The sequence below is a fragment of the Ambystoma mexicanum genome, chromosome 8 (assembly GCF_040938575.1).
Source record: "Ambystoma mexicanum isolate Mex_15411 chromosome 8, UKY_AmexF1_1, whole genome shotgun sequence".
NCBI lineage: Eukaryota > Metazoa > Chordata > Amphibia > Caudata > Ambystomatidae > Ambystoma > Ambystoma mexicanum.
Window position 1 is genome coordinate 1,647,807,377 of NC_090929.1, and position 13,958 is coordinate 1,647,821,334.

General features: G+C 44.5%; 1 protein-coding gene across 1 annotated transcript in view; it reads right to left on the reverse strand.

The window, feature by feature from the left end:
* Positions 1-13,002, reverse strand: part of KCNK18 (potassium two pore domain channel subfamily K member 18) — a 173,695-nt gene extending 160,693 nt beyond the window's left edge. The window contains exon 1 of the mRNA XM_069611913.1: positions 12,443-13,002. Within this exon, the coding sequence (XP_069468014.1) occupies positions 12,443-12,695 (253 nt within the window). The 5' untranslated portion in view covers positions 12,696-13,002. The remainder of the gene's footprint in view (positions 1-12,442) is intronic.
* Between the last annotated feature and the right edge of the window lie 956 nt (positions 13,003-13,958).

Consider the following 13,958-nt stretch of genomic DNA (forward strand, 5'->3'; position numbering starts at 1 on the left):
AAAAAGGCATCTGGGCGCTAAGCAAACAATTGAGCAAAAGGCAAAAAAGACCCTCCTAATCTCAGAACCAGAACCTTAAGTGCTCAATGAAAGTGCAAGTGATCCGAGATCTCTCTCAGAAAAACTGAAAGGGAGTTCCAAGGACCCAAAAGGAATGCCCTCCAACTGGGGCTTTCCTGAAACAAGGCACTTCAAGCAATTTGGCAGAAGATGACCGCAAGGAGCATGTAGGAAGGTAGTCAGACAATTTAGATTGAAAGAAAGGGCATCTTGTGTGGACAAAAGCACAATGTGTAATACAAAGTGCCTTAAACCTTATCTGGCTTTTGCCAGGTACCCAATGAAGTTTGGCAGTAGTGAGGTCGAGGACCGGCTCGGAGCATTCAACTTCACGTGTGCAGCCGCATTTTGCAGAATTCTGAGTCACTGGACCAGCAATTCAAGTTGGCCCAGATAACAGTAGTCCAGCGTGCCCATGACAGAAACTGTCCCTACAGTAGCCCAGAGCTGCAGAGGCACAGAAGGCAGCACTTTTCTTAGCAGTCTCAATTTACAGAAAACCATACTACAGACTGCCGCAATCTCCCCTTCTATGGATCCAGAGGGACGTAATTTAATCCCTTAACCAAAGGGCTAGGGGTGAGACAGGGCCCCAAAGAGTTTGGCCAGAAGTCAGAATGCCAGAGAGAATGAGCATCAGGAGGGCCAGCCATCATGATCTATGTTTTATCGCCATTGAGCTTCAACCAGTCTTGGGACATCCAACGGTCAATCTCTGCTAGGCTAGATGGATCTGATGCCGGGGTATTCAGTCTAAAAATGAATTGTGTTTCATCAGCGTATATATAAAAACATACGCCAGATGACTCAATTAAATGAAGAACGAAGAGAACCTGGCCAGGACTGGACCTGACAATACATCATGTTGCAAACGTTGCAGAAGGATATTATGGTCAAGGGTATCGAACGCTGCAGAGAGTTCAAGGAGAATCAAAACTCGGCCCTCCTTGTGGTCCTGGATCAGGGCAAGGTCATCAAGGATCGAGACCAGGAGCGATTCAGTGCCCATGAGTGGCCTGAAACCAGACTGAGAAGCATGCAGCCTCCCATTGTTATCTAGAAATCTAGAAAGCCGAGGGGTGACAATGGCTTCCATCAGTTTCATAAGAGCTGGAAGAAGAGAGATCGGGCGGTAGCTGTCATGCATGATCTGAATAAATCCACAGCTTGGGAGAAGAAATGCAGGTTTTACACGTCAAACAAGCTGTCCTTGTGGAAATGTAAGACATGACTTTGAACAACTTATTTATATATTTTGTTTTTGTTTTCCAGAACCAAAGATGCATGTTGCGGATATCAAAGTCAACTAAAAGAGGCTCAGGGTGATGACACGTAACTGCAGCCCTCATGAGACAATGCTGGAGTGCTCAGCTCTTGGTCTGGGTGAGAATAACTTGCACCAGGTAAATGTTGCTTTATTTGAGAACCCAAAAGCATTCACCTTTTTTCTGAAAATCGGTATAGAAACATTTTAATTTCACCTATGGGTCAATAATAAGAACTTTCTGACATAAAATAGGCTGCCGCCACCCAGACAGGTTCCTATATATAAGATAGCCCACTGCCCTGATGGGGCCTGGTAGCTTCCTGCTGCTCAATAGAGTGTGGTGCACTTATTTCCTATTTGTTAGGTGCCTTGGGAAGGCGGGTGTTTATGGAGTTGGGTTTGACCATGTTAGTGTTCCTTAATGTGACCCACAAATATTTCCATGGTCCCCGAGCTTTAAAAGCAATGACCTACGAATTGACTTTTGGGGAGTTTGCCTGGCACTTCTTGGTCCAGACGAACCCACTTAAATGGGAAGTTGTCCACATCTCCCTCTTCTGGCCGGAGGGGATTGCAGGGGGGCTGAGTCCCTGCTCTAAATAGTAGTGTAGTTCTGCCCACTTGCTTGTATTCTGTGTGCTTGGAATTCACCTGGGAATGATTATTAATTTATTTATATACAGGAGGAACAATGCTCTTTTGATCACAAAAGAACGTACAATAGATAGGAAATCAGATTTGTCAGGAAGCAGTGAGCTTCTTACAATGGGGTGAGTTACAGGGACATTCTGATCAGGCTATAGAGGGGAGTAAATGGACCCGTCACCGGGGACAATACATACGTGGACAAACATAGAATGAACATCGGACACTTTTAAATGCAGATAGGCGATACAGCCAGCTGTGCTCAGGATGTGACCATGATGGGCGAAGTGCTAGAATGGAGGCATAAGAAGTGGGAGACAGAGGCAGGTTAGAGGCGAGGGAAAAATGTTAGCTAGCAGGCAGATGAGAGGTAGGTTAAGAGGGTAACTCTTAGACTAGTGGAGTGTTTCTCAGATGTCCGGGGGGAAGAGAATTCCATGCAAGTGGAGCAAGAAGAGAGAAAAAGCAGAAGCGAGAGGAAGAACAGGGAGAGCGAGCAGCCAGAAGGGTAGTTGAGGAAGCAGAGCAGAGATTATTAGATGGCTTGTGGAGTTGGATTGGGGAGGCTAAATATGGTGGGGCCATACCATGAATAGAGTTGTGAACCAGGAGAAAAAATTCAAATCTGGACCTGTTTTGCATCATCAGCCATCCAGCCTGCTGACGGTACAAGGAAGTAGGGGTGAAGTGCGAAAGTTGAAAGAGAGTCCAGTTTAGAGATAAGAGAGGTTAAGAGACGCTTGGCGCTGTTGAAAGGAAGGAGATGACAGTTTTCCCTACTATTTAGGAGGTTGAGGTGAGCTGCTGTTCCAATTTTATGTTTATGTTCTTATATGTCAAATGATGTATCTTCAAGTGTGTGATTTGTTTGTTTAAAGCCCGAAACAATGTTGGGATGTTCGGGCAATTGCTGTGGAGAGAATGCATGGTTCTGTCAGCCCTGTGTAGAGGAACAGGTAGATGCATAAACCGTAATTCCTGTCCCCTCACCGCGTCATACTGGAACAGCAGGAGAAGAGCTGCATGTGGGACTCCCCGTGTTGTCCCTATACCGCATTGAGTGTATGAGAGACACTATACACTCAGACAACAATACCAAATGTACATACATGTTGGGAGATTGGATGGATGTCTGCACACACCATTAGACATTATGGAGCACTAAGTGACATCTGACAGGAGCAGAGTGTAGAGGAGCAGCTGCAGGCCTCTGCAGGAAAGATCGCCCCCCAACCTCCCATATGTTGGAAGTCGGAGACTGTGCCATGTTTGACACAAGCAGTTGTACCTATTCCACAGCAAGCGTTTGAGAAAAGGTATCCTCTGAGAAAACCTTATCGAATGTTTCCCCCGAAGAGACGACAATCTGATGGAGGGACTCCCTAAAGGAATATGAAAAAGAGAGAAAGAGAAGCTAGTCACGTCAGAAGAGACGAGCGTGACACACTGAGAATACTGGCTGAAGAGAATGTATCGATCTTGCGGAAACTGATGACGAAGTTAAGAATGAAGTAAACTTTCATATGCAGAAAAGAAAATTGCACGCATGCGAATTGCTATAGAACTGCAACTGTTCAATGATTGTAAAGACGCTGAAATGCAAGTAGACAAAGTGATCATAAAAGCTGGCTGTACGTAGTGAATAGACTGCAGGCGAAGCCGCTATTGTATAGGAGCTGGAAATCGGTGTAAGCTGAAATCCATGGCGAGGAAAGCCTGAGAATTGTGTCGCAGTAAGAATAAGCTGAGATCATGGAAGAGCCTGGCAGCGTTGTTTGGCATGGCATCAAAACAGAAGTAGCCAAGGTCAGTTATCTATTCTTCAAAGCAATAAACATTAGAATTATGAATCATCCCTTATCGAGGGGCAATGAAAGAACACCAAGAGTGCCAAGTTTTATTAATTTAAGACATTTAAATGCTGCAGAATAAACCGGATCATGGTATCCGGTCATGTGAGCTGAGGATGGAAACAGAGTTGGGCTTTGAGTCCTAGAACACCGATAGTGAAAGCCTGCACTCCCATATATTCCAATAGACAAGGATACTTTCCAAGGCCAAGTTCAAAGACAACCTGCGTGGCAGAAGGCGTGGGTGATGAGATGTTGGGCTAATTGGGTGGGAGGTAAAGTCAAGTCCACCTCCTGGCACTAGGGTATGAGCTTATGTGCTGCTAAGTGAACCGAATGTTCCAGACATGGCACAAGCATGCCAACCAATTGTTGAGGGCTGTACAACAAAGGGCCTTATTGTTTGAGAGCCAATGATACACGGTATATTTATTAGTGGTGAAGATGACATGTTTTAGAGGTAGGCATAAGTAGTCCACCAGACAGTAGACAGCCAATCCCAGTCCTTATAGAAAGTATACTTAGATGTTCTCCTTGAACGTACCACAATCCCTAACAGGTTTTTCTTATTTGCCATGTCGTATGATGTCATTGCTGATGTATTTTTTGCATACAAAGATGTTTTTATGTGAAATTTGTCGAGAACGGAACGAACGTCTGTTGATGTCCGTTGTAACCTCCCTGTTTTAGATAATTGTTAATAAAACAGCAACCTTTGCCATCTTCCTGAATTGGTTTGATTATTTGGACTCAGAGTTCTTCTGCGAACCCCATCCATTGCATGCATGATTCTAAACAACCACAAGTTCAAGAGTGATGTCATGAAGAAGATATTCAAGAATATGCTAAAAACGATTATATAAAAATATGTAAGAATGACGATGTAACTGACGTGACAAGAGAAACATGTACGAAAAGAAAAAGTAATATTGTATGCAAAGAAAAGATGAAGGAACTTTTGGTCAAATAAGTGCAAATACACAGTAATGCAAGGTAGATGAGCTGTATAGAAGCTTGCTGTAGAGGAATATATAATGTGGCAAGGATGGCCATGATTGGAAAATGGATGCCAGTTTGTACAAAGATCCATTCTAACTACCTCAAAAACAGATCAGGTCTGAAGAGTCAGGAGATGCTGGAAAATGGCTTTGTGTGCAAACAAAGAGGAGCCTAGGTTGGCCTGGGATCAAGGATGCTATTTCAAGAAATAACTGTATAGAACAAAGGGAGGCAGACGGATGAGTCATGGTAGTGAGACATTTCTCTTAGACATATGGCAAATCTGTGCTGAACCTAACAAGAGCTAATTGTGACAAGGTTAGTAATGTCAGTTTTGCTGTCGATGGTGAAGTATTCTAATTGTATATAACTGTGATAAAGTGAAATAAGGCTCAAATCATGCGCCAGCACGCATACATCTTTGCAAGGGTAGTGTGACTGTTGAGAAGAATTTTTAGATTGACACAATTTGCTGTGAAAAAATATTTCTTCAATAGTAAACTGTTAGAATAGTCTATTTGATTGTCCAATTCAGGAAAGCTTAGTAATTACAGTTCATTTGGTGTTTCTCCAGAGTTATGTCCCATTGGATTGAACAAGTTTATCTTGATTATTAACACATTTGGTCTTTCTTGCTCTTGAAATCCATAGAGGTGTTCTTCAAAATAATAATCCCTTGTCCTGTGTAGGAATGGTAATTAATATCCCTCTGCATGTGTTTCACCACTCTGGTTGAGTGGCTCATCTGGAGGGAAATCCGCAATCTTTATTGTTCAAGAATCTGTAAAAATAATGGGATTGAGACATGTACGACATCCCTGCAAATGTACGCATAGGTGTCAGAAGAAAGAGCATGTAGAATAGTGTGTAAATGTAATAGTATTTAAAGTGCCAAAAACTCACCCACTGGAGTTCCAAATGGAGATAAGTATGAGTCAGCCCTTCTAAGGAGGTCAATCCTAGAGAAAAGAAGAACCAGTTATTCTGCTCAGAAAATGGTTCTGTTGTTCAGGGTCTTAATTTTGTTTTAAAACACCCTTTAAATAAATGCCAAAACAGAAATGACCAGAGTAGCCGAAGGTTTGGGATTTCTGCTCAGTATTTAAAATGTACTAAGGAAAGAGGTCTTAATTAATGGAGACTTATACGAAAAAAGCCTAACATGGTGTTCCAAAGTAGCCCACAATTGGGACTACTGATAAGTGCCTAGAGGCTAAGTGGTGTTAACGAAAGGAAAAATGGGGTTTGTGGGTCTATTTCAAAATGGCCATCATTTGCGGACATTGAGTGACATCATGCACGCAGCATGACATCATCGCGCATGCGTCACGTACGTGTCACGTATATCTGCCACAAATTGCCATTCGTTTCTATCTACCAGGATCAGCAGATTCACTTGCTTCAGCCAGCTCAGCAATTACACTCAGTGGCCTAGTATGAAATCAGGTAAGATCCACAAACCCCTTTTTCCTTTTGTTAACAACTCTTAGGATCTTTACACTTATCAGTGGTCCCAATTGTGGGCTACTTTGGAACACAATGTTAGGCTTTTTTCTTATAAGACTCCATTAATTAAGACCTCTTTACTGAGTACATTTTAGATACTGACCAGAAATCACAAACACTGGGCTACTCTGGTCATTTATGTTTTGGCATTTATTTAAAGGGTTTTAAAAAAAATAATAATAAGACTGAACTGCAGAACCATTTTCTGAGAAGACTAAATGGTTCTTCCTTTCTCTAGGATTGACCTCTTTAGAAGGGGTGACTCATACTTAACTCCATTTGGAAGTCCTGTGGGTGAGATTTTGGCACTTTAAATACTATTTCACTCTTTTCCATTTACACACTATTCTACATGCTCTTTCTTGTGACACCTATGCGTGCATTTGCAGGGATGTCGTACATGTCTCAATCCCATTATTTTTACAGATTCTTGAACAATAAAGATTGCTGAATTCCCTCCAGATGAGCCACTCAATCAGAGTGGTGAAACACGTGCAGAGGGATATCAATGATATATATTTTTTTTATTATTGTGTTAAATGAATTAACAGTTTTTACATTAAGAAAAATCCTGTTTCATCTAATGTTTTTAATGTGTTTTCCATTTTGGTTCTGCAAGTTGATTGACAAGTTGATTAATGAAAGGGCTAAGTCCTTTATTGTTTTTTCCATTCATTAACGGATGGCGTCCAAGTTCAGACTATGCAAAAAGTTTACCAAAGCGATGACTGGTCTTCGACTTAGCCCATTCATCAAGAAAGTCCACCAGTAGTCCTCGTCCTACGGAGGACAAGGGATTATTCTTTTGAAGAACAACTCTATGTATTTCAAGAGCAAGAAAGACCAAATGTGTAAATAATCAAGATAAACTGGTTATATAATCCAATGGGACATAACTCTGGAGAAACACCAAATGAACTCTAATTACTAAGCTATCCTGAATTGGACAATCAACTAGACTATTCTAACACTTTGCTATTAAATAAATACTTGTTCACAACAAATTCTGTCAATCTACAAATTCTTCTCAACAGCCACACTACCCTTGCAAAGATGTTTGCGTTCTGGTGCAGGATTTGAGCCATATTTTGCATTATCACACATTTCTCTTAGATGAAATCATTTGCAAGAGCCATTTATTCAACAATTAACAGTGAATAAGGCTCATACAAGATGGAGTGAGCAAGTCTCTAGAGGCCAAGGGAGCAATAACACCCAGATAAATAGAATCAAATGGCAGTAAATAGGAGGTCTAAATTGACAAATTTGTGGTCTCCTCACATGTGATGCAGAAGACGGAAACAAGGGCTATTCATTAGACTGCAGTTGAAGATAAATGATGTGCTTATACTCCCTCAAATGTCCTAGAACAGAGAGCGATAGCAAGGTCAACTACAGACAGGAAACTGTGGCACATGGTCAAACTGATGAGATGATGGCCTAATTTTGAAAATGGGGAGTAATCTGACGTGACTCAATCACCTGGGTTTCGGTTTCCTTATGTACTGCTAGCGAGCCAAAAGTCCAAGGTTGGGTGAGATGCCAACCAATCAGTGGATCTATGGGGCAACCTGCTATAGAATGTTGCATAGACCAATCTGCTGCCATTTTGTTTGCTATAATCAGTATTATACGTATTTAGAGGTAGTTTGAGGTTTCTCTTACAGATAACAGGGCAGCCCATGAAGTTCGAACCTGTGTACATTCTATATGTAGATATGTTCCCCTAACCTATCCCTCCCGCCATATGTTTTGCCATGTAGGATGATGTCATAAATGATGCATATTGAGGTATAAGACCTCTGTGTAATCAAGTTTGTGTGTGTGTGCAAATGTCAGCCGATGGTTGTCAGTAAACCCTGCTTTATAAAGTAGTACTTTGCCATATTCTTTGATTCTGCAGGGTTATTTGGTCTGAGATATTTTATGGTAATTCCATCTAGCACAAGAGATGCTTCAAGGTGCTAGAGCACACCTGTGTTAAATGTGTTTGAATGTTCAACTGTATTGCTTAAATCATACAACCACCTGCACAGGAAGGTTCCCTTAACCACAGGGCATCTTTGAGGTGGAGAACTGGAGGAAGGCTCTCACCTCTTTAACGTCTAACTATAACGAACCAACAGGTGCTTGGGATGCAGAAGAGGGTTATGGATGGAGTTAGCGGCAGGAAACCCTTGCAAAGTGTCAGGAGTTGCAATGGGGTGCACAGTTGTCTGGTTGTTGCACCAGTTTTGACAAAAATATGCTTTATGTTCAGGGATAATTAGGAAGCAAAGGACTCTTACAGAATTCATGTGGACTTGACAATGTCAATACATTTGGTAGCATTTTGACGAGGAATGACACTCAGCCACAGCACTAAACAACCACGCTGCGGGGGGGATGTGGTGTGTGGTGTGTGTGTGTGTGTGTGTGTGTGATAGTCAATGCATACAGCAAGTATGTGACCTAAAGTGTTGAGGGGTTGGAGGAAAAAAGAATGAAAAGTAGAGGAGGAGGTAAGGGATACATTGTGCACAGTGATCTGCGGAGGGGCCATGGGGGGGTGAGGGTGCTAGTCCCTACCAAATGTTCCTCTGCATTCTTTGATTCCTACGGTTCTGGGAGTCATGATAATTTGGAGTCCCAGGAATGCTTCTCCCTCTCCCTTGGGTGCTGAAGCAAATGCTTGCTTCACTTTGCTTTTGGGTGCAGAAGGCAGGCTGCTAGTGATCTCTGACCGCACCTGTCCCCACACATGTTCCATGTACAGTGGGGCATCATGGGCGTGCATGTGTCATATTCCAGAAAGGTTACCCAAATAATGCTTCACCTCGGGCAACACTTCCTGCTGCATCCACTGGTGGCACAAGCAGTAGACGGCGACGATGCACAGGTCGGAGTGCAAATGCCCACCTTGGGCAGTGGAAAGGTGGGGTGCAGAGTGCCTGATGGTATTCAGGACTGTGTCCTTCTTACTAAAAGCACATGGGTCGGAGGTCCTGCCTCCTCAGAGATATCCTGGCTCATAAGAGACTTTTCTTTATTTTTATTTCTATTGTTTACAGTGCGACCAGCGCTCGAGAGCAGTAGAGTGCTGTAGAGAGTGTGGGCAGGTAGCATTTGGGCTAAGCGTGGCCCTAGCTCGAGAGCAGCAGAGCGCTGTACAGAGTGTGGGTAGCCGGCATTTGGGCTGGCATCTTTTAACAGTAGCGCAGCACTGCGAGTTGTGGTCTGTGCATCGATATGTGCATCCACTGGGATTAGTCCTTGGACAGCTGTTGTTGAAAGACATCCTCCTAATGCACCCGTTGAACACCACCATCACCTGCAATACCCACTGACCCCCGGACTCCCATGGAGACATGTATATAGGTCTTTCGGTGCAGGCAAGTGTTGTGACTAGCCCATTCTATTCTCGTGTCCATGTGGTAGAATAATGATTAAATACCTGTGTCCTTTTGCATTACATAGCAAATCTATGCAAAAAGGACAAGCATACTCGTCCTTGGCACTTAATTGGTTAAATAAGTGTAAACTAATATTGGGGAATCATAGTTTTGTGATATGTTCAGTCCCTAACGACCCTCAGTTGGAATGAAGTGGGGTGGGGGGGGTTACATCAGTTGTGTATGATAACAGTAGAGAAAGAAGCAGACCAGGGGAATAGTGGCTCGCTGGGCAGGGTTGGGGGGGGGGCGTCCACCACCTCATTTTTAAAATGCTGCCAGGCTCCACCCTGTGCACACGGCACCCCCACACAGGTCAACTGATGCATGGCAAGCCACCCACGCCTCTTTCATGTGCTAGGATTAAGCCGGACTTATTTTGATTAGTATTTTTTTTATTTTTATATTTTAGTTTAAGTAGATTTTGGATGACTGGTTATATAATATAGAACACACATGTTTGACATATAGTCCTCCCACTGTGCACACATTTTGCATAAGGTGGAACTGAGCCGCATGCTTAGGGCCACTCCTTTAGATACACAGGCATTTTGCATAAGGTGGAACTGAGCCGCATGCTTAGGGCCACTCCTTTAGATACACAGGCATTTTGCATAAGGTGGAACTGAGCTGCATGCTTAGGGCTACGCCTTTAGTTACACAGGCTACACATCTTTTAAAGGGTCCTAAATTCCTGCTAGCTTGCAGCAGGCATTTCCCAGGACCCATCCCCAAATGGTATTTTGTGACTCGTTGGAAAACCCCTAAGCTAATTCCTCATCCCACTTAAAGCTCTGAGTGTACACATGTTTTTAATTTAATTAATGATGAAGTCCCCTGGAGGTCATGTTGTGGTGCAACATTAACCTCTGGGCGCTAAACTCTCTATGAAGATGCAACATTGTGCCCACTGGCGCACAGGGACGTCATTTCATCAAAATGCCAGAGGTAGCGGAAGTGACATCACATGATCCTTGACTTCTGTTGACATCACAGGAAGTTATGTCATTTGACCCCACCCCGAAGTGACATCACGGGAAGCGATGGAACACGGCCCTTTACACTTTGACAAAACAGGAAGTGGCATCACATAGCATTGTTTCTAAGTACACTATGAAAAATATGGTTACAATATCACTGTAACGTGATATACATTTCATACAAGAATGGATCACCATATGTATCAGAAAAAAAATCATGCTATAACTGCAATTTGAGAAAAGCAAAATACATAGTCCAAAATGGAGGCTTATTCTACTCTAAAGGCTTTTTGGGGGATTTTGTCCGCATTGTGGATTTGAGGTGTTTAAGAACAGACTAAATCAGTGACTTACCCCCTGAAGTGTGTCTGAAATAAACCTTTAATGAGTCTAGCAATTATTGTATGGAATTCCAGAAAGGCAAATAGCTCAAATAGCCACATGGCATTGGCATTGGCCACAGCCCAAAAGCCCAGGAGCTTCCAATTGTAACATTTACCACTGCATTACAGCACTGCCATACTACAACTTTGGTGGTATGCTGGAGCTAAATCCTCCACCTTTAATGGTAAAATCAGTGAAATTACTGTCAACAGTGATTGTACAAGAAATTCAGACTTACACCGCCTACCACCATTTGTAATCCTGCGAGTATTTACCAGCAAAATACTACCGAACTTGTAATGAGGCCCATAGGTCTTTCAGTTTCCTTGGTTCGCAACTGCTGGCTCGTCTCTTAAACGCAGAGCAGCAGAGGGCGACCCACAGCTGCCTTCTTATATAGGACCCACACGGGTGCCTTATATGACCGGTGGTGCTCCTGGCATTAAAGTTCAGGTCTCCTGGTTCTACGTAGGATAATGCGGGGCACTGGAAAGCATCTCTGGGACACTCCATTTATCGGACCTGGAGGGCATGATCAGAAATCGAGGTTGAGCAAGTGAGCCAATCACAACTCACTTACACTGGGGCGTACTGACAAAGTCGAAACTTGTGAACATCATTTCAGGAGTAAATCCGAGTTATTAACTACACGTTCTTTGTGAAATGACTAGCCCTCTAAATGTGTAGGTCGGGGTAAGTGAGAGATACTCAAAGTAACTGCTTTTTGAATTACCCCCATGTGTCTCTGATGTACCCCTCTATATCTATATCGACAATGAAATCCACTTGCTTTTGTATGGAAACCGCCACTGTATAGAGTTGTCAACCGTGACACCAGATGATGTGTTATTTAATCCCGTCTACCATAATGGAACAAGATGTGTGATCCTGGGCAAACGGTTGCATCTCGGTACATCACAACTGCCAACAAATGGACCACATACAAAAGGGTTAAAGAGTGTAGCGCCAAACTAAATTGCCCTAGGCACTGCATTGAGTCTGAGGCATTGTGCAAAGTATGAGATGAAGTACATATTCAATGTCGAAAAATTGCTAGATAAATGAGAAATATGTCGAGATTCTGTAAACCACTGGACCAGCATCATAGCGAGCACTGGTTTTTGGCACATGCTATTTCCAGATGTTGAGGGAGGCGAGTGGATGAACTCCTTTGCTCGGTCCTGCCTACCCACTTGAAATTATAGTATTGTGTGATCCTGGGCGAACTGCTTTTTAACTCCAAAACTGTTCAGATCACACCGCGCGCCTCCCACCCACCGAGCCCAGCTGTTGCCAGCCTCGACGCCATCCACCTCCTACCTTCCGAGTCGCAGGAGTCCTGTGAGACGTTCCACAGCCGCCCCAGGAAGTCCTCAAGCTCCTCAGTGCGAGGGTGCGCGCTGCCCTCGATCTGGGTGAACATGAGCGCCCCCAGCAGGCTGTAAAGCACCACGGAGAGGATCAGGCAGACGTGCGGGAAGGCGGCCCAGAAGACTCTCCGCCACCGGCTCTCCTTCAGCCTGGGCTGCCCCACCCCGGTCATCGCGACTGGGAGGTCGAGCAAGGGTGGCATGTGGGGCAGATGGCGCGGCGCCCCTGGGCTTCAGAAGCAGCAGCCGGGCAGTACCCACAGCATCCCTGCAATCGCGAGGGGGGACTCTGTGGCGGGTCCACGCAGAACTCCACTTAGAAGCGTAGAGCGCTGACTGCAGCCTTCATCCCGGAGGACGGAATGAACTGCTCCCGGCTACTAATGCTGCTTAATGCCCGCCGCGGCCCGTGAGCGATGGCTATTGATCTGGAGCGCCGTAATGCGCGCGGGGGCTAAGTGAATCGGCCGAGTTTGCTGACACTTCCCACGCTGAGCTGCTGCTGGTCCGCGGGGCTGCCCCTTAATGCGGCAGAAACGCGGCCGCGGGTAATGGGCCGCAGGGCTGTGTAATGGATGGGAGCAGGGGTGCGTGAGCCCCACCCGCCTCGATCTCGCCTTAATCACGTGGAGCAGAGACAGGTGTGGGAGATCAGTGGTATTCCAGTAGGCACCGTAGACAGAGAGACATGCTTGCTTGCCATTTCTCAAGCAGCTGGAGTGTTTAAAATACCAGTTCCCAACCCTTGACAAGCCTTTTTCTTCTGCAAGCAGTTCATTTCACTCTAAGCCTTTTTTTATGTCGAGTCCCCCTTGAGTAGAACAATTTTGGGGGGCCCCTTTTGAGTAATAATATTGCTGCTAGGCCCCCCTAGATGTCATATCTGCTTATATTTTCTATTAAAATCATTCATCAGTCAAATTTTCTCCGTTTTGGAAAAATCTTGCACAGCCTCTGGACACCCATCGCCCCCCCAGGGGGGCAGCCCTACAGTTTGAAGCCTGCTGCTCTAAGCACTGATTAAAGCGCTTAGAAAATGGTCACTGTTTATTTTGATAATGTGCACGTGTCTTAAGCTATGCGTGCCAGGTAAGGCTTTCTAAATGTTCAAATAAGGCCCATTGGAAGCAGTATGCCTGCTTAGTCAATGCACAAGAAGTGCCTTTCACTTTGAAGAGACAGGCAGGCGTGGTACTGAAGAATCAGGCGCACGTGTTGCTAGGGTGAGGCAGGAGAATCAGGCACACGTGTTGCTAAGGTCAGGCAGGCGTGATACTGAAGAATCAGGCACACGTGTTGCTAGGGCCAGGCAGGAGAATCAGGCACACATGTTGCTTGGGTCAGGCAGGCGTGATACTGAAGAATCAGGCACACGTGTTGCTAGGGTGAGGCAGGAGAATCAGGCACACATGTTGCTTGGGTCAGGTTGGCGTGGCACTGAAGAATCAGGCACACGTGTTGCTAGG